Raw genomic sequence first — 19,248 nt, forward strand, 5'->3', positions numbered from 1 at the left:
TCTTACAGATTTGGGGTTCTTGCTGTATGACAGGTCTGACTGGGCTGGGGCCAGAATTGCCCATGAACAAAGATCCAGGCTAGCATCCCTCTCTCTAACTGGGCTCCTACTATGGTGGCATTTCCTTCTGTGAGAGACCTAGGGTGACAAGTTCACTCAGGGCCCCCGTCCTAGTAAACAAGATGTACAATCAAGTTTGTTGCTGGGTCATGTGGTGTCCATGGAGAAGGTGCCTGCTCTGTGTTGATGCTGTCTGCAGCAGAGCTGGCTGAGTGAAGAGCTACTGGGTCCCACCCTCACCCCAGGACAGGCGCTCTTCCAGTGCACATGGGAACAGCCCTGGGACCCAAGGCACAGTCTCCTCATTCCTGTAGCTTACAGAGTTGGCCAGCAAGGGTATGGACACATTTGCATAAATGCAACTTGTGAGAAGTATCTCTCAATAAACATCCCAGTGATTGGCAGGACTCTCCAGAGAAGGCAAAAAGAGAGGCCTCTCTCAGAAGGTAGAGAACCTGATGGACCAGGAGCCAGCCATGAGGGGACACACAGGAGACTTTCTAGCATCTGAAATGACAAGTGCAAAGGCCCTGGGGTGGAGCAGAATTTAGTTTATTTAGAACTCAGGTGGTCAAAGAAATTTGTAGATAACGCTGAGAAGCCTTGGGCCTCATCCATGGGTTGTGGGAGCCACTGAGGGGAGGGTCCCCCTAAAAGCATTTACCCCGGACCCTGCCAGGCTCACAGGGCCATATGACAAATTTTCAGTCACGTGGATTCAGACTGGAATGTGAATGGTTAGTTCTGTGGCCCTGCTGGAGTTCCCTCCAGTCTCTGGGCCTCAGATTTCCCACCTGATCCAATTCAGGCACTGGAAGGTGTGCTGGCCTGGAAGCTGTCCCTTGTGAGTTGGCTGGATAGAGCACTCCCAGTTGTTCAGGAAGAAAGAAGAGCTCCCGACCAGCACTGGCCATGATGGAGAGCAGGAGCGAAAAGGCTGGGCGTGCAGACCTAATAACATCTTTCCCTCATCCAGGTGTGCAGCTGATGATGCTGGGCGTGTACACCCTGCTTCTGCTCTGGGGCCTGGCCACTCCATGCCTGGGGCTGCTTGAGACAGTGGGCACACTTGCTCGGATTGACAAGGATGAACTGGGCAAAGGTGAGGCAGAGGCACGTGGGCAGGCCAGAAGGGACCCAGCTGCAACTGTCTGCATCAGAGACCGATGTTTGAGCTGAGGTTATCAATACTCAGTGGACACATTCTGGTTTATTTTGCGAGTACCCTGGAGGGGCCAGCAGCACACACTTAGGAAGCTTGGGTTTGCTCTCCAGTTCTTCCAGTTGTCACTCATATCCTTCCCTCTGAGCAGAGAACTGGGCTGTGTGGAATGACATGGGGCTAAGGACAGAGATGGAGAAGGGACTGGGTGGGTCATATTCCCATCTCATGTTTCTGGGGTGATCCTCACAGGACAGTGAAGAACTACCCACAGTGGGGTTTCTCTACTCTGCCCTTCCCACATCCAGGATTGGGGTCACCCCGGCACTGCCACCAAACCCCTGCATTCTCTCTCTACTTTGACTGCAGGGATCTGGAGCCCAAGTGTAATTCAACCTTCACAATGTACTTGTTCGCACGTTGGGCAAGCGTCTGCCCCTTCCTGGTCTTTTGTTTATCTGTAGATGAAGGGATGGTTAGGGGTGTGTGTTCATTTATTCCTGACACTCCTTGGTACCACAAGTGGGGCGAGTGGGAGGAGTCCCATTTCTTGAATGTGATGTGTCAATTCTAATGAAAAAAGGCTCTGAAACGCAAAGGAAAGGGCATCAGTCATAGCCCTGATCCTCAGGGTGAAAGGACACTTCGTTGAGTATTCCTCCTTCCCACTCTCTCTGCAGCCATCCAGAACTCCCTAGTTGGGGGCCCTATTCTGCAAAATGTGCTGGGGACTGTGACATCAGTGAACCAGGGCCTCCTGGGCGCAGGAGGGCTGCTCGGAGGCGGTGGCCTGCTGAGTTACGGTGGCATCTTTAGTCTTGTGGAAGAACTCTCTGGGTGAGGCCCCAGGGCTCTGAAGGGCTCTGCAGGAGGGCTTGTCTTCACTCGCTGCTGGGAAGGGGGGTGGGTGATGACTGAGCCAGGAAGGACATGGGTAGCCACATGCCTCTGTCACCTGGGGGCTGGAGACCACTCTAGCTACCTGCTGTGTGACCCCCTCGAAGGTTGCTTGATTTCTCTGGGCTGACCCAGGTGTCTGTCTGGCTTCTTTCCTCATCTCTTTTGGATGTCTGGTGAGAAGACTCAGCCCTGATGAGCCCTTATTCAGCCCCTCCCCACCTTCAAGGCCTCTAGGGGTCACTCACTCTGGGGACAACATACATGATAGTGGTTTGTCTTTGTCACTATGGCAGATTGTATACCCAAAGGGGCAGGATTCCCATCTGGGCCACTCATCAGAATGTCCTCATATAAACAGGGCTTTGTGATCATGTTAGGATTGGAAGAAATGAGCAGGTGGCAAATGCTTTTAGCAGAACAGTCACCAGCAGGGTTCTAGGTGACCTTAAGTTGGTGTAGAGATGAGACAAGTGTCAAGCCTCTCCACAGGGGATGGAAGCCCCCAGGGAAGGTCCCCTCACTCCCACTATGCTTACTCCATGGAGGAGGGGGCATGTCTGTGTGTGGATGACTGCAGCCCACACTCTTTAGGCATGGGTAAATATGGACAGTCAGATGAGGAGACAGGCTTGTGACAACAGAGGAGATGGCAGGTCCCCATGTAGCACCCACATCTGCAAAGGGAGCAGGTGGCAGCTCATGGCGCTCAGCTTCACTGAGTCACTCTGAGGTCGATCTTGGCAGTGTCATCTGGATGCTAAGGCACAGCAGTGAAGTGATTCATCCCCAGGCACAGTTAGTAGCCACAGAGTAGGGCTGCGAAGCATCCTGAAAGGACACCATGAACATCAAGACAGCCGTAGTCTGTGTGCAGTGGGGCCGAATAAAACCATCTATACAATGAGCACTCAGAAAATGATATCACTATTATTAGATTCCACATCTCTTCATACCGCCTTTGCTGAATGAACCTCACCTTGTCCTTCCTTCAAGGAGCTGCAGAATGTGCCAAAACCTGATAGGACAGTGCCCTGGGCTCAGACAGGGTTGTAAGCTGCAGTCTGAGAACCAGGAAGGAGGACTTCCTGGAGGAGGGGATGTCTGGCTAAAATCAGGAGAGCCAGGAACACTCAGTTACTTAGGAGAGGATATTGAATAGAATCGGGGATAGGTGCTCCAGATAGGAGTAGCAAGAGTAGGCTGGAAGGATGATTCTTGACTAAGGAATCCCCTGTTGGGTGTATTCTAGATGGGGCCCAATGTCACACAAACCAGGGCTGAGGCTGCCAGATAGAGTAGGGCCTCCAGCTGTGACTCTGAGGCCACACTGCTGAGCATCAACCATAGGGGGAAATCTGGTGGTCGGGGTCCACCCAGGACCAGGGGTCTGTAGGAGTGAGCCCACTTCCCCCACTCTCCAGGCTGAAGATAGAGGAACTAACTTTGCCCAAAGTGTCACTCAAGCTGCTGCCGGGGGTCGGGGTGCAGCTGAACCTGCACACCAAGGTTAGCCTACATGGCTCCGGGTAAGTGTGCTTCTGGGAGCTCTTATACACCAGCACTCCCTATTTCCTCTGCCTCACTTCCCTCAGGGTCCCCACCCCCATCTTGGGCCCCTGCTCTATTACCTTCCCCCAGAGGACCCCACTTCTTTGGTGATCCCCAGGCTTCCACAGAGCTTCCCAGACCCTCCTCCACTGCCTGAGGTGGGGAAGAGAGCCTGGAAGATGCTTGGGGACCAGAACCCTGACATCCATAGGGCCCCAGGATGGTGTGGGCATGGCTGGGTATGGTGAGGTGGGTAAGGTCTGGGAGGTAGGCCATGCTTATTCTGGGGACCTTGCAGTCCCCTGGTGGGCCTCCTGCAGCTGGCCGCAGAGGTGAACGTGTCTTCGAAAGTGGCACTGGGCATGAGCCCTCGGGGGACACCCATCCTTGTCCTTAAGCGCTGCAGCACGCTCCTGGGTCACATCAGTCTGATGTCAGGGTGAGTCTCTGGCTTGGGACCAGCTCACACACATCCAGCACGGGCTGCCTGTCCCCAGCTCTGCCTGAGAATGTCATGCTGTCCTGCAGACCCTGCTTTTGGCCCAGACCTGAGACCCAAGCTGTAGCCCACAACACAGTTACTCCAGAATGATCTTTCTCTTGTCCCCGGGGTCCCACTCGGAACTTCCTGTCTCCCAGAAGCTCTATGTCTGCTCTCTGCTCTCAGCATGTAAGAGCCCCAGCTCAATCCTTGACTTGTGTGACCCAGAACCATGCTGGGACCTCAGTGTCCCCTGTGTCCCCTTTAAGTACCTTCACATCTTCCCTTTCCTGTGGGATACCCACTCACCTGCCCACACTCGTGACCAGCCTCACTCCAGCCCACAGAGAGCAAAGGTTCTGCCCAAGCTATATCACACAGATGAGGCAGGCATGGAAGCTAGTCTCTGACCACTGCACTACCCTCCCCTGGACCATTCTTTCTCTGTCTCCCAAGCATGGTCTTTATCCCAGACCAAGCCTCAGCTCCTCCACTTTGCTGGCTTAGTGTTAGCTCCAGGGATAGGGTGGGTGAGTGGGCTCTGTAAAGGCTTTAACAAAGGAATCACAAGTCAGGGCTTTGGGCTCCTTAAAATGTAGTGTCTCTTGATGCTCTGGGGACAGTAAGCTAAGGGTAACTGTGCTGTCTTGGGGTGTGGCTCTGTGGGCATGTGCCCACATGGTCTCCAGGCAGGCCTGAGACAAACAATAGATACTGCTTATCCTTAGGCCACCTACTAATTCATTCATTCATTTGTTCGTTCGTTCATTCATTGTTTATTGAGCCCCAATAAACAAGGTGTGGAACCAGACATGCTGCACATGTAAATGACTCTCATCTATAAGTCGTTGGGTGTCTGGTGCACAGGCTGCCTGGTAGGCGTTTGTGGGCTTCTCTCTCATCTGGCAGTGGCATGAGATAGGGTGGGGCTGTCTTGACAAGGAAGGTAAAACCTTGGATGCCCCATGGTAAGGCGGGGCCAAGGCTTAAACACAGGTCCCCAAAGCTCCAGCCAACCTCACAAAAGGAAGAGACAGGAGGGAGGCAGAGCCCTGATCCACCTTCATGTCTTCTTCACCCAGGCTGCTGCCCACGCCAATCTTTGGGCTCGTAGAACAGACACTGTGCAAGGTGCTGCCTGGACTGGTGAGTGTGGCCCCCACCAGGCTGCCAAGGGCAGTTAGCTGGCATCTCTAAAACATTGTGTGGGTGGCAGTGGGTTGCCTACCCTGGGCTGAAGGAAGCAGTGTGGCCACGGGAGGGAAGAAAACACGTCAGGTAGATTCAAGGAGGTCCATCGTGGGCTCTGGGGCTGAGTGTGTGTGAGGCAGGCAGATCTGACTCTGGGTGCTGCAAGCACTTTCAGCCAGAATTCTTGATCATTCTGGGTGGAATTGGAACTGCACTTTGAGGTCAGTGCTGTGCTATGGCTTCTGTGTAGTTTTCCTGCCTGGCTGCCCGGTGCAGCAGGATGTACCAGCTGGATGCCTGCATCTGGATGCCTCCTCCCAGTGCAATCCTGGGGCTTGGGGCAGCAGTCTTGCCTCAGCCCTGGCTTTTGTGTCTGCCAATAATTGTGACCTTGGCAGGTGGCCCTTAGTCTCTGACCCCAACTGTAGACTGAAGTGCTGGGCTGGAGTCACCACACGGGGTTCAGTGAGTGCAGGGACAGGGTGTGTGGATTTTCTGGATGACAGAGAAGATAGGGTACCTGGGACTTCTGACCACAAGTCTTCTGACTCTACACTGGGTAGCAGGATGGGCAGGCGACTATAGAGGGGACAGCAGTCACCTTGGCCCTGCAATGTCTACTGTTCCTCCCTCGTGGTGCACTTTCTAAAGGGGCTCATGTAAGAGATGTGAGATTGGGTGTCTTCACACCATGCTTTAGGCCTTTGAGCCTCAGCACCACACAGCCATTTTGGAGAGAGGCAGCTGTCTCCTGCCCCAAGCAGGGTGCACCCTCTCTCTCCAGTGGCCTCTGTCTCCTCCTTACAGCTGTGCCCTGTGGTAGACAGTGTGCTGAGTGTGGTGAATGAGCTCTTGGGAGCTACGCTGAGTAAGTTGGGGTCCTACCCCTCCTCTGTGTTCTCTCACCCTCACCATTGAGCAGGTGGCCATAGAGGGAAGAGAGGGGAGTTTCTCTTCTTCCTCAGACTGTCCACTCCACTTTGGGGAGGCCTCCAGAGAACCCTTAGGGTGGAGATCTAGGAGAGGACCCAAGGGAGGATGTCTAGGGAGGAGCCCATCGATCCCAGGGGTGGGGGAGGCCTCAGAGCATCCACATCTGAGATCTCCATGTGCCAGCTGCTGCAGACAGACACCTACTGAGCGCTTGGGGCTGAAACAAGAGGTAAACGTTCTCTGTGGAGATGAAGGTCACAAGCTCACAGGGCTTTAGCAAGACAGCCATGGCCTTGCCGCCCAGTGACTCTGTCTCTCTGCCTCGTGGAGACCTCTGTACTTACTCAGGGAAGTATGAGCAGAGGCAGGGCAGGATGGTGCTGTAGTCACCCCTCCATCAGTGTGGCTGGGAAAGAGGCAGGACAGGCATGGGTCAGCCATAGCAGCCCTAGAAACAGGAGCACAGGCTTTCCCAGTCTGTGTGCCTCCAGACTGTGGTCCTCCATCAAGCAGGGTGAAATGGGGGTGACAGCAGAACCCAAATGAATTCTGGGTAAAGGGTAATCATGCAACAGGGGCTCAGTAAATGCCAGTGGTACTGTCCCTGGGGGCAGGGTTGAGGTCTTCCTGTCTGCCCTCTTTCCTGCAGGCCTGGTGCCCCTTGGGCCTCTGGGGTCTGTGGAGTTCACTCTGGCTACACTTCCCCTAATCTCCAACCAGTACATTGAGCTGGATATAAATGTAAGTGTCCCAGGGCCAGGGCAGTGGGGTCCATGGGGGAGCCACAGAGGTGTATGGGGGATCCCGGACAAGGCCGAGCAGCCACACACCCACTCTTTTCTGTCTCTTGCCTGGTAGCCCATCGTGAAGAGCATAGCTGGAGATGTCATTGATTTCCCCAAGTCACGTATCCCAGTCAAGGTGCCCCCCAAAGAGGACCACACCTCCCAAGTGACTGTCCCACTCTATCTCTTCAGCACCGTGTTTGGGCTCCTACAAACCAATGGTGCCCTTGACCTGGACATCACCCCTGAGATGGTGAGTGGTGGTGTATGGGGACGCTGGCTTGGGACATCTGCTCCTGACTGTGGCAGGGCTGCTGCTGGGTTTCCTCATGTTGTCCCTCATAGCCTTGCTGAGTCTGTTCTCTGTAAGCAGGGGCTGGGCATGCTTAGAGCACACACCCTGTTGTCCACCCTGTTCTAGAGGAGAGTGCCAATAACCCTCCGTACCTGCATGGCACCCCTGAAGCCTTCTAACCTCAGCCCTCCAGAAAACCACTCCCAACAGCCAGAACTGACAGAGTCAGATGTCCCTCCATCCAAGGAGGAAAGGACTCACCAGATGAATCTTTCTTGAGTTTAAGCTATTTTATACTAAAGTAGGAATGGCTAACATCCTGTCTACTTTCTCAAGAGTAGATTTGAGCTGGAGAAAAGGCTTTGCTGAAGGTCACTTGCACTATCATACTGGAGTTTCTGGGACCTCCTTGCTCCTGTGTTGGTCCCTCTTTGCCCCAATGGCTCAGAGGCTTTCCCCCACCCCCAGTCTTATCTCTACCCAGAGCACTGAGCTCTGAGCTATTTGGAGGCCTCACATACAGCTTAGGCAAGAGGGTTGGCCTCTCACCTTGTACAGGATGGGGAGGGGTCCCTAGGGGACAGAAGTAGCTTCAGAGACTTGAATGGGGCCCCAAGTTGAAGGCAGGGGTCTTTAGTTGGGGAGAAGGCAGAGTCTGAAGAAAGGAATGTGTCACTGAATGGCCCGTGGATGGGGCTGTGAGCATTGTGATGACTGCTCCTGGAGCTCTGGGGACAGAGTGTGGACAGATCTGTTCTGATAGGGTGTTTCATATGGGGCCACCATTGCTTAGCAACCTGGCAGGACCTTGGTGACTACAGTTAGCTTCCAAGGGGGAAGGGACATGGGCCCAGTGAGACCATATTTCCTAACATTTTAGCCAGAGCTTATAAACTTACACGAACCTACGATTTATAAAGACTGGAAGTGGTCGTATTTATAAGTGACCGCTGAGGTGACAGATAAGAACACCTGGCTGCCTTTCTCAGTGCGGTCTGGCAGTAATGAGAGGACTCTGATACCAGGCAGCTCAGCTGCATATCCTGCTCATCCTGGGCCACCATTAGCCAAGGATGGAGCCAGGGGAGAGTCTTAGCATCATTTGTGTAAAGTGAGTGAGGGCAGTCTTAATCTGGTCACTGAGCTGCTGTGTAGGGTGTGTTAGGGAGGCTGGGAAGAGTAACTGGTACAGGGTCAGGCTCCAGGAGTGTCTGTAGTGAGCAGAGGTGGGAGGGACACACTCCCCTGTCCTGCACCCATTTCCAGGGACGTCTTCCTTCTCCACTAACCTCTCATTTGCTCTCATACCCAGGTTCCCAGGAATGTCCCTCTGACAACTACTGACCTGGCAGCTTTGGCTCCTGAGGTGAGTGCGGCCCTCTTAGGGGCTCCATCAGTGTAGCTCTTTCCTAGATTGACTCCAGAAACCTTCCCAGGCGATCTCTCCACATACCCATGATTAATGTCGAGCTCAGATATATACTAAAATGTGAAACACTGGCACCATATCCTTTTCTGATAGCACAACTGGTTTATAAAGGAAAGAAGCAGAGTGTCCCAGAAGCCACCTGGGTGCTGTGGTCACAGCATCTCCAGAAGACAGAGAACAGGAGAGTTTCCCCAGGCTACTGAGTCACAATGTGACCATACCGAGTCTCCTAGTAACACCTACTCTTTGAGAAGTGATGGGGAACAGGAAAGCACAGCCACTGAGAGGACAGAGGCATGCTAGCACTTGTGGGCTAGTGTGTCCCATGCCTGGGTTCCTAAGTTACTGAATTATCAACACAGAGAATCATAAGATCCATCCCGAGGGTCCCTCAGACCAGAAGATGTCTCCAGCTCTTGGTCTTCTCTGTCCTGGAGAGAGACAAAGGAGAGCGGGGTCATGGAGGTAGAGATAGTGGACATGATCCAGGACTCAGCTTCCCAGTAATTCACATAATACTGGACCCACCAGTATGTAGCTGGGAGAATTAGAAATGATTTGACGTTGAAATGACTACTATTACATTAGGGATCATAGAGTAGTGGGAGCGTCTGAGGGGGGTTGGACAGAGAAACAGAGGATGGGGTGGCCGAGGACAAGGTCCATGCATCCATTAAGGGGACGGTTCCAGGCAGCCTCAGGGAGCAAGGTGGGACTTGCTCCTTCCAGAGTCTCTGGACTGAAGGGCAGAGGAGGCTCAGGAGAGGAAGAGCCTGGGAGTGGACACTCAGGGAACCTTTCAAAGGCAGGAGGAAAGTGCAAGATCGATTGGGTGGCAGAGATGACCACGAAATCCCTCAGGACACAGCTGCCAATGTTTGTTGTTTTATTTTTGACACAGAGCTGCACGTAGCCCAGGTTGTCCTTGAACTTGTTATTTAGCCAAGGATAGCCTTAACCCTTGATCTTTCTGTTTCTAGCTTCCAAGTGCTGGGATTTTAGCTGTGTGCCACCAGGCTCAGCTTGCTTGGGAGGGGGGAGATTTTGCCTGTGTATGAAACAGTGTGATATGGTGGCCCCATGGGTTAGAAGTCTTACCGCTTTGATGGGCAGAGTGCCTGCTATCCTAGGCTACAATCTTGCTGCCAAGGGCCGTGCCTCTTACCTAGTAGATGCTCAGTGTGTTTGTGGACAGACTGATTCTGACACTGGCATCTAAGCTGTCTTCACACCCATGTTCTTTCCTTGTCTCTCCCAGGCCCTGGGGAAACTGCCCCCTGGTCAGCACCTCCTGCTCTCGCTGCGGGTGACAAAATCGCCCATGGTCCTGCTGCAGAACAAGAAGGCCACAGTCTCCATCCCAGTCACCATCCACATGCTGTCTTCTGTCCCTCAAGGAACTCCTGTAGCCCTTTTCCAGTTGAATGGGGTAAGTGGATGAGGGGTGGGCGGGGAGCCTTATGTTGCATAGCAAGACCCTCACATCATTGATGAACTAAGGCCATTGTTGACCCAGCTTCTTTCCAGCTCCTGGTCCTTCTTTGGTCCAGTGGGCCCACTCTATGTCCTCAAGTCCTGAGAGTTGCTCCCCAGTGACCTGCCTCTACTCAGCTGTCTCCTGGGGACCCTGCTTCATGACTCAGCATGGTGGTCCCAGCATTCCTTGTGCTCTGCCTGCCCTGGCTGTCTCTTCTGCTACCTTCCTAGGCTAGCTCAAGTGCCCCTGGGAAGGTTCCGGTCTGCAGCCCCAAACACCCACTAGCTCTGCCACACAGTAGGACCAGAGCTGCCATGGGAGGAATGCTCAGAGGCTCTCCTGGCATCTGGGTGACTGCCTCTATGTCTTGCAGAGTCTGCTCACTCTTCTCCTCAGGTTATGACTCTAAATGCCCACCTGGCTCCATCCTCTACCAAGCTGCACATATCTCTGTCCCTGGAACGGTAATGTGGGGTCCTAGGATGGTCTGTCCCTCCCTTTAGACACAAGAATCAGGGGCTGGCTAAAATAAGGGCCACTTGGTGTTGGTAAGCATCTCTGAGCTGGGTAGATTTGTGTCACCTTAGGGAAGGGGACATGGCGGTCACTACAGATCAAGTAGCAGGGCCCAGAGTAGGTGACCATGACTAGCACTTCCACCGTTCCCTTTGCTCAGACACTGACTCTGGCAGTGAGCCTGCCCCAGGACACAGAGGCTGTACCTTAGCCTGAGGCTGACCACAAGGATGTGTGTCCCAGAGTGCTGGACGATGATTCCGCCCCATACGCACTTCTTCCGTTGATCCCTCATCTCTGTCTTATGCTAACTGAGCATCGAGAGATTCCAAACAGTCAAGATGAAGGTGGAAGACCATTCTGCCCATACTTTTGCATACTACCCAACGTAGCACTTCACAGTTTGTAAAGTTCACTGTAGCCCAGGCTCAGGCAATGGGCCCGTGACCCCAGCCTCCCTCTCCAGCTGGTGCTCTGGTTATGGTGATGTCTGTCTGATCCCCATCCCAGTTGTAGAGAATTTCTCAGACGTCCTTGAGTCCTGACTGTCCTGAGCCACAGCACCCAGTATGCATCTCCCTGCTTTGGAACTTCCCCATGGTTCCTTTTCTTGCCCTCTTCAACTAGGTCTGCTGCCTGCCCACCTCTGCCTCCTGGTGGCAGTTCATGACACAGCACTCCAGAAGTGAAGATAGAGGTCTATCTAGGCTTGCCACGGACTGACTTGCATTGGGGTCACCTGGTGTACACTACCATTAGTGAGCACCTGCTGGATGCAGACTGGCGCATGTGCAGTGCTAGGCTAGGAAAAGGACACACATACACACAGACAGTTGGGTAACCCCTGGGAGGGCTCTGTGATGTCTCACAAGGGAAGTGAAGCCCTCTCAGTCTATTTCACAGGGAGGGAAATAGAGAGCCTGAGAGATGGCTGGAGAGAGATGAGCTAGATTGGAGTCCTCTTGCCTGTTCCTGGAAAGCCATGACTGGGGTGGGCCAGGGTAAGCGGGGCCAGACAGTTCTCTGCAAGGAGTGGGGAGCCACCAGGACCTGTTAACACTTCTCTTCTCTCTGGCAGGCTAAGCGTCCAGCTGGCCTCCTCCTTTCCCCAACCTTTTGATGTAAGTTCCTGGGAAGGAGGAGCTTGACAGCAGGTAGAGGATTTGGGTGGGGAGTGGGGGCAAGTCAGGGTCAAGGCTGCCTCTGTGTGGGCCCAACCCCAGCAGAGCAGAGCAGAAAAACAGAGGAAGTGTGCTAGTGTGTATGCTTGTGTGTGTGCGTGCGTGCACCTGTGAACCTGTGTGTGTGCTCGGGTGTATGTGTGTGTATGTGTGTGTGCATGTGTGTTTAGGTGTATGTGTGCATGCGTGTGTATGTTTTTGTGTGCATATGCATGCGTGTGTGTGTGTGTGTGTGTGTGTGTGTGTGTGTGAGAGAGAGAGAGAGAGAGAGAGAGAGAGCCACTAGACATTTTAGGAAAGCCAATCCCATGTTCTTACAAGGACTTGGATCCTCAGAATTGTAAACATCCAGAGGCTCACAAGGATCTGGAACTTCACACAAAATTCTGAGCCCTGAAAGTCTAGCATTCCAGAACCCGACAGAGCCCTGAGGTTCATGCTTCTCACAGACTTCTTAGGTTCTGAAATCTTGGACAGCTTCAGATTCCAGAACATTCTGAGGACTCCCAAACTGTTTATTCTAAGATCAGCCTTCACAGCATTCTACCAGAGCTGGGTGCATCCCCTTCTCTCTTTCTTAGGCACATCTGTCCTAGTCCACAGAATCTTCTAGAAGGGAATATCTTGCAAGGTCCCAGTCTAAGGGTGAAGCCTGCATTAATCAGTCTCCTTTACTGTTGCTGGGTTACACAGCCCACTCTGAGGGGCCCATTACCTAGCAGGAACAGTTCATTTAGGCTTGCAGGAGGCTTCTGGGTCTCTGGTTTCTCATGAAGCTCCCCACTCACTATTCCATCTGCTGTTGCAGGCATCCCGTCTGGAAGAATGGCTCAGTGATGTGGTCCGGGCTGCCTACATGCAGAGGCTCAACGGTACAGCTGAGTTGGAGTCTGATTTGCTCCTCGATCCCCTTACTTGGATAAGAATACTGAGGCCAAAGAGCTGCCAGGATTTCCGTTAATGCAGCAATGACCAGCACCATCATGCTCTCCTCAGGGCCCCAGAGTTAACCTCCCCTGGATTCTGCTTTAGCACCCACAGTCAAGTGGGAAATAGCTCTATCAACCAAAGGCTAAGACCAGAGATGGCATAGGATACCTCTATGTGGTGTGGCTAAAGGGGAGCCACAAACCTGACATAGAAAAGAGGGGTTTTGTCTTTTTTGGGGGGGTATGATGGGGTAAGTAGGAATTTGCTAACAAGAAGCTGAATTCCCACAGGGAGAAGTGTCTGTCCATCATCAGGGTCTGAGACACCCCAATCTTTGTTTTCAACCTTGGGTTTTTTTTTTTTCCCCTTCACAGAGCACCTGGAGGTTGGAATTCCCCTGCCTAAGATTCTCAATGTTAACTTTGCCAATTCAGTGGTCGATGTCATTGAGGTGAGTGTCCCCTGTGGATGTGTTCCCAGAGGGCAGTTTAGCTGAGGCCCGAGAGACCTGTTTGACACCTCTGAGGAGCGTGCCCTGCTTCATCCTCTGACTCGCCTCTGTATCATGTCTACAAAGCTCAGAGAACCACGATCATCAGAAACAGCAAATACATGGCACATGTATTTCGATCCTTTCCTTCCTCACCCTTGGCAGACATTGTCAATCAATCACAGAATTCTGTTGAATTAAGACATGTCTGACCTGAAGAAGGAACCTCAGATATACGCACAGATTCATGGTTCTTTGGTTCATGGACAGCAAATACTTATTATCCCTCATTGTATGTCCATGGCAGGCATGACTAATGGATTGTGACAGCACCCCCCCTCTCCACATTATTATTATTATTATTAATTATTTTGCCACAAACCTTTTCAAATCAGCACACGTTTGAGTCTTTGGCTAGCTCTGGGGAGTGAGCACAACAGGGGTTTCTGTATTAATTTTTAAGGTAAGAGGATGAAGGTCAGGGGGTGTCAAGGTTGTTCAGTATGTTTTTGGTAAAAAATGACCTTTGACCTTATGTCTGAGTCAGCAACCTGACCCGCACTGGACACATTCACAGTCTCACCCCTCATTTAATGCTAGGCCTCAGGCAGAGCAGGAGGCCAGATGTGAGGCGAGGCAGCCATGAGGGGATCTGGTGCTTAGAGACCTAACTGAGAATTCCTGTTCTTGCAGAATGCAGTTGTGCTCACAGTGGCTCCGTGAGGCGGTATGGCTGCTGCTCTTCCTGTTCACTACAGAGTCCTATCTGTCTGCCCACTCTGCCTCAGTTTCCCTCCCAGTCTTAAGCCTGCATTGGTGACAGTATAAGTGCCCCTTGCCCACCTGGGCCCACCTTGCCCTCTGTTCCTGTGATCATATCTGTTTTGGGGTGGGGATGGCTGGACAGCCACTGATCTGCTTCAGAAAGCACACAGTACCTTGGTTCAGTCCCAGCTTTAATAAACTGATCCTTGGTCTTGTGCCTGCTGGCTGGTTTGTTCCCTGGCCACACAGGAGCGCTGCTGGCCTTGGCCTCCAATGATCTTCATTCTAAACAGGAGCTCTTAAGAGGTGAGGGGACCTGGGGCTCAGTTATTGGAGTGCCGAGTCCCTGTCCCACCTGGCTGGCCTGCGCAGTCTCTGGTCCTTGTCCGGCCTCAGCCTCTCCCTGTCGTCCATTACCCCCATCATCTGTCAGGACCTCTGCCTCCGAGGTTTGGAAACCTCTCAGAAGGGCATAGGAGCTGAAGTTTTGAGGGTTGGATAGGAGCAGTTCTGCAGGGAGAAAAGGAGCCAGAACTCTATGAAGCAAGTGTGAGTGAGACTCGCCCTACCCCAGAGAGACACCTGTTGACTGAGGAGAAGACAGATGTTCCTAGAACAAGAGATCACTTCCAAATGCTCTTGACACACACAATGGTTAGTTTCATTCACCAATGTGACATCTCCCCAGGAGACATGGTTGCTATGGACTGCACCTGAGGCAGGCATCACGGTGCTGGCAATGTGTCAGAGGAGATGCTCACCCACTGTCAGGAAGCAGAGGGAGAGTTCTCTTCTCCTCCTTCCTGTCCTGTTCCCTGGGCTTCCGGCTTACTGGATGGCACTGCTCACACTGGTGGGTCTCCCCTCTAGCTCATCACTCTTACAAATCCGCAGTAGGTTTTACTATTCATTCTGGCATCACCCAATGCACATGGCCGGGAGCCGTCCAAGCTCCTACTCAGTGGTCCAGGCAGCTTTCCCTGCAGCAGCTAAAGGGGGCTCAGATGCCTGACCTTGGGCTCTGTCTCAGTCCCATGTGTAACAGGGCGTCTAAGACTGGCTGGTTTACAGTGAACAGGAATTTACTGGCTCACCCTTCTGGAGAATAGGATGGAGGGACTGGTGTGTATGCTGGGGTTCATCCTGCTGTGCCATCCCATAGTGCCAGGCAAAAGGTCAAAGACAATAAAAGATGAAGAGGTAGAGATAGAGAGTGTGTGTATGTGACACAGAGAGAGAGTGAGTGTGTCTGTGTGTGTGTGAGAGAGGGGAGGAGGTGGAGGGGAAGGGAGAGAGAGAGAGAGAGAGAGAGAGAGAGAGAGAGAGAGAGAGAGAGAGAGAGAGAGAGAGAGAGAGAAGATAGGAATCACTCCCACACTGGAATCCACTTCTTGCCTGCTGAAGTGGAATTCATCCATCCGCAAAGCTGGAGCCCCCAAAAGCCTAACACTCCCACTGAGCCCCACCTCCTGACCCCATCACCCAGGGAACACATCCAGACCACAGCAGTTGCTTATCTGTGATACAGGGAGGTCGTGGTTCTCACCCAGGTCACCAGAGGACTAACATCCAGTCTGTGTCAGGTGCTGGGAAGGGGCCTGGCACGTGTGAGTGAGTAGCAGCCTGGCCAGGCCTTCACCTGGAACTTCTTTCTGAATTAGGCTGGAACCCCTGATCCCAATCCTTGGGCTCTTAGTGTCCCCATCAAGACACCTGGCCTAATTCTCATACTTCACTGAGGGTTTCCCAAAGTCAGGGACAGAATCTGCTTACCACCCTATCACGCACTGAATCCACAGTGCCCAGACTGGCTGGGGGTTCCCATGCTGCTGTGATTTAAGTGTGAAAAGTCCCCACAGGATTCGTGTGTTAAAGCTTGCAGCACATACTGCAGCATGTATGCGGAGGGATTGGGTCATGAAGGCACTGTCTTCAGTTGTTTGTCCATAGACGGGCTCATAGCTTAAAAGGACTTAGCAACTGGGCCTAGTTGGAGGCCAAGTTCTGAAGAGTATATCTTATCCCTGATCCCTTCCATCGCCCTTTCTGCCTTCTAGCCTCCACGGGGCAAGCCACGTTCCTTCTCCATGTTCTTCCGCTCTGACATTCCATCATTCCACAGGCCTGAAAGATAAGGCGCTAATTGACTCTACAGATTGAGAACTCTGATCTTAAAGAACTGCTGCTTCTTTTATGGTTTTCATCAGGTGTTTTGCCAGAGTAATAGAAAACAGGTGCTACACATCCTGTTCTTACAACTCAGAAATGGAGGCTCCAAGAAGTGTCAGACAGCCCCTAAGTGGCAGAAGCAGGCAGTTTGTGACTCAAACAAGATCCTGTTGCCACTAATCCCAAAGCCGGCCTGTCCACCATGCCACCGTGCCATGTGTCACCATGATGGTGTTGCCACACACTTACTAAGGGCTAGGCTCAGTCTCATACAGTTTTGCATTCTTACAGTATCAACGTCCTGAATTCGCCCTGATTTCTAGGAATTGTACAGGAAACGGAGGCATAGGGGACTTAATGACAAGCCAAAGCTACAACAGGCCAGGATTTGAGCTCAGTGTCTCTCCTCCAGACACAATGCCCAGTGTCTGAACTTCCACTCTCAGGATAGGGAATAGGATACGGTGTGAAGAGTGCCCCCTATTGGCACTCCCGGTGAACTGACCATTCATACAGGGGACAGTGCTGCAGGGAAGAGTTCACGGTGGAGTTGGGGCTGTTTTCTGTCTCAACAGTGTGACTCAGCACACAGGCACACCCTTGGCTCCCTGGATGGCTGGGTCACCTTCAGGGTGAGTCACCTCCTGGGAGATCTAGATGTTCTTCCGCCATGGATTCCTCACGGCCTGGCTCTAGACAAAGGGCCTTTTGGACATTAAGCCCAGGTGATCTCCCTGGCGCCTCTGCACTAATCCTTCCAGGATTGGCCAAGGTGGCCTCAGGAGGCAGGCCAGCCTTAGAGCCACTGGGGCCGGGCTGACCTCAAAATTAAGGCAGTAAGAGAACCTGGAGGATGGACAACAGCCACCCCTAGGCCTCCACCATGCTTGGCCCTCAGGAGGTCACATGGGCTCCTGCTTCCTCAAGTGAGGAAAAGCATATTTGGACTCTTGGATTTTTACCTAAGATTAAATGGTAATAGGGACGTTTGCTTAGCAGCCTCTGGGTCACAAGTCATGGGTGCCAGGGAGTAGAAAGCCAGATTTTACAGAATGGAGGCCCATGGACACCATCTGCAAATGTCACCCCCAATCTCTCCATGACACAGAGGTGCAGAAGAAACACAGGGAAGGGCAGGTGTGGTCCAATGTGGTGCTCAGAGAAAGTGGGGTAGAAACCACTGTACTCGGGGCTCTCACTGGGGGAGTCACGAAGGGCTGTGGTCTTCTGGGGATTCAGGCATGATCCAGACATTTCCTACCTAACCCTTTACGTTCTTCACTGTACAGAGCCAGACTGAGGCCAGGGAGGAGGAAGTCACCCTGGTCTCAAGGGTAAACCCAGCCTCTGAGCCCTCTGGCCCTCATGGGGCTTAGACAGCTCATCTGGGATTTCTTCTTCATGCCTTGGGTGGCTTTGTGGAGCCCACAAGGACCCTAGATGATTCTGATGCTGAGAAAGCCCTATCCCTAGAAGTGTGTTGTGTGCTAGGTCCCATACTCAGCTTCGTGAACCAGGATGGATTTGGTCACCAATTCACTTTAAGCAGGCAAAAAGCTGGCAGCAGGACTGCACCCACATGGTGCCCTTCATAACTCCGTTAATGTACTTGCTGTAGATGGGGAAACCAAGTCCCAAAGAGGAGCCCGACCAGGAAAACAGATGATGCTGTGCTGACACAAGCCAAGCTTGTCAGGATTCAAATATATGCCACCTGCCTTCAAAGCCCCTTTGCTGGTAGGAAAGTGCAGAAAGCATCTGTTGGTGTGGGGAGGTAGGGCTAGCAATGAAGGACTGAGGCTTGCCGGGGTAGGAAAGAGAACACCCTGGCCCTTTGTAGTAGTGAGTGGGAAGGCTGGGGCCTGGAGAAGGTGGTAAAATATAGGTGTGAAAACTGGGCCTGGGCTGGGCTGGGTGCGGGCAGCAGAAGACCTCAGTGAGTGCTCAGGTCAGTGGGGACTCGGTCGTCATTTGTGGTTACACTGGCAACTGCACTTATGCTGGGCTCTGAGCTGGTCACCCTCCTGATTTTCCTGGAGAATTCACATCTCAGATGTGTCCAGGGATGTCTGAGTGGTCCAGAGGGGGGGTAAAAGGCAGGTAGATGGCAGGACTGGCATGTGCAAAGGCCCAGAGGCAGGGGGCGTGACAAGGAGCAGGCGAGAGCATAAGGAGAAGACGGGGTGGGGGTGGAGTTTTGGGTGTCAAGGGAAGCCTGGGCAGAAGACTGGGTAACTGGTGCCTCTATGGGAATAGGGAGTGATGGGGGCAAGGAAGGAGGGAACTTTGAGTGAGGGAATGTTCTATAGTGTGGTGAGATGCAAGCTACACAAATACATAAAATCATCATAGGCTCGGGTTTTCACTGTGGAAATTTATATACAAAATAGTAGCCTGTGTGTGGAGGTGGATAGTGTCACAGTCGGCTGTTAGCACAAAATCAGAGGTCAAGGGCTCACTAGTGTCGTGTAGAAAGTCTTGGATTCAATCCACAGCATCACACAGACCAAGTATGGTGTGACTGGCTGCAATCCCAGTGAGGTGAAGGCAGGGTGCTCAGGTTATCCTCTGCTACATGGTGAACTTGAGGTCAGCCTGGGATACGAGAGGTGATGTCTCAGTACATACATTAAAGTAATCATGAAAAGAAAAAGTGGCTCCATGGTTGGATAAAAAATGTGACAAAGCAGGTACCACACACATGGAATGCATGTGTTGGTGAGGCTGATGAGAGCTGGCTGGTGTGTGGCACTCACTGGATGGTTCTCTCAGCTTTGCTGTACATGTGAATTCTTTCCCCTCATGATGAAACCCTTGAGTGGAGGGATCTTCTGTAGCTCTAAAACATTTTACCTGTGAGCCGACCCAACGAGAGCAGTTAGAACCATAGCTATCTCCCAGGGTCTCTAAACTGTGAAGTCAGTATTACCTCCATT

At 52.5% G+C, this 19,248-nt stretch overlaps 1 protein-coding gene across 1 annotated transcript; it reads left to right on the plus strand.

Annotated features, from left to right (window-relative positions):
- Nucleotides 1–1,044: 1,044 nt before the first annotated feature.
- Bpifb3 (BPI fold containing family B member 3) lies at nt 1,045–14,326 on the plus strand. Its single transcript, XM_021156484.1, has 15 exons — nt 1,045–1,162; nt 1,903–2,059; nt 3,544–3,648; nt 3,969–4,109; nt 5,234–5,297; nt 6,150–6,210; nt 6,925–7,016; nt 7,134–7,313; nt 8,668–8,721; nt 10,043–10,213; nt 10,658–10,725; nt 11,856–11,898; nt 12,767–12,830; nt 13,263–13,339; nt 14,072–14,326. The coding sequence occupies exons 1-15, from the start codon at nt 1,048–1,050 to the stop codon at nt 14,099–14,101; spliced, it is 1,422 nt and encodes a 473-aa protein (XP_021012143.1). The 5' UTR covers nt 1,045–1,047; the 3' UTR covers nt 14,102–14,326.
- The last annotated feature ends 4,922 nt before the right edge of the window (nt 14,327–19,248 follow it).

The sequence above is a fragment of the Mus caroli genome, chromosome 2 (assembly GCF_900094665.2).
Source record: "Mus caroli chromosome 2, CAROLI_EIJ_v1.1, whole genome shotgun sequence".
NCBI lineage: Eukaryota > Metazoa > Chordata > Mammalia > Rodentia > Muridae > Mus > Mus caroli.

Bases quoted from the DNA above. Each gene is read 5' to 3' on its own strand.
- Bpifb3 (XM_021156484.1), top strand. From the start codon at position 1,048: ATGATGCTGGGCGTGTACACCCTGCTTCTGCTCTGGGGCCTGGCCACT. The intron at 1,163-1,902 runs GTGAGGCAGAGG...CTCTCTCTGCAG, and splicing joins CAAGGATGAACTGGGCAAAG to CCATCCAGAACTCCCTAGTT. The intron at 7,314-8,667 runs GTGAGTGGTGGT...TCTCATACCCAG, and splicing joins TGGACATCACCCCTGAGATG to GTTCCCAGGAATGTCCCTCT.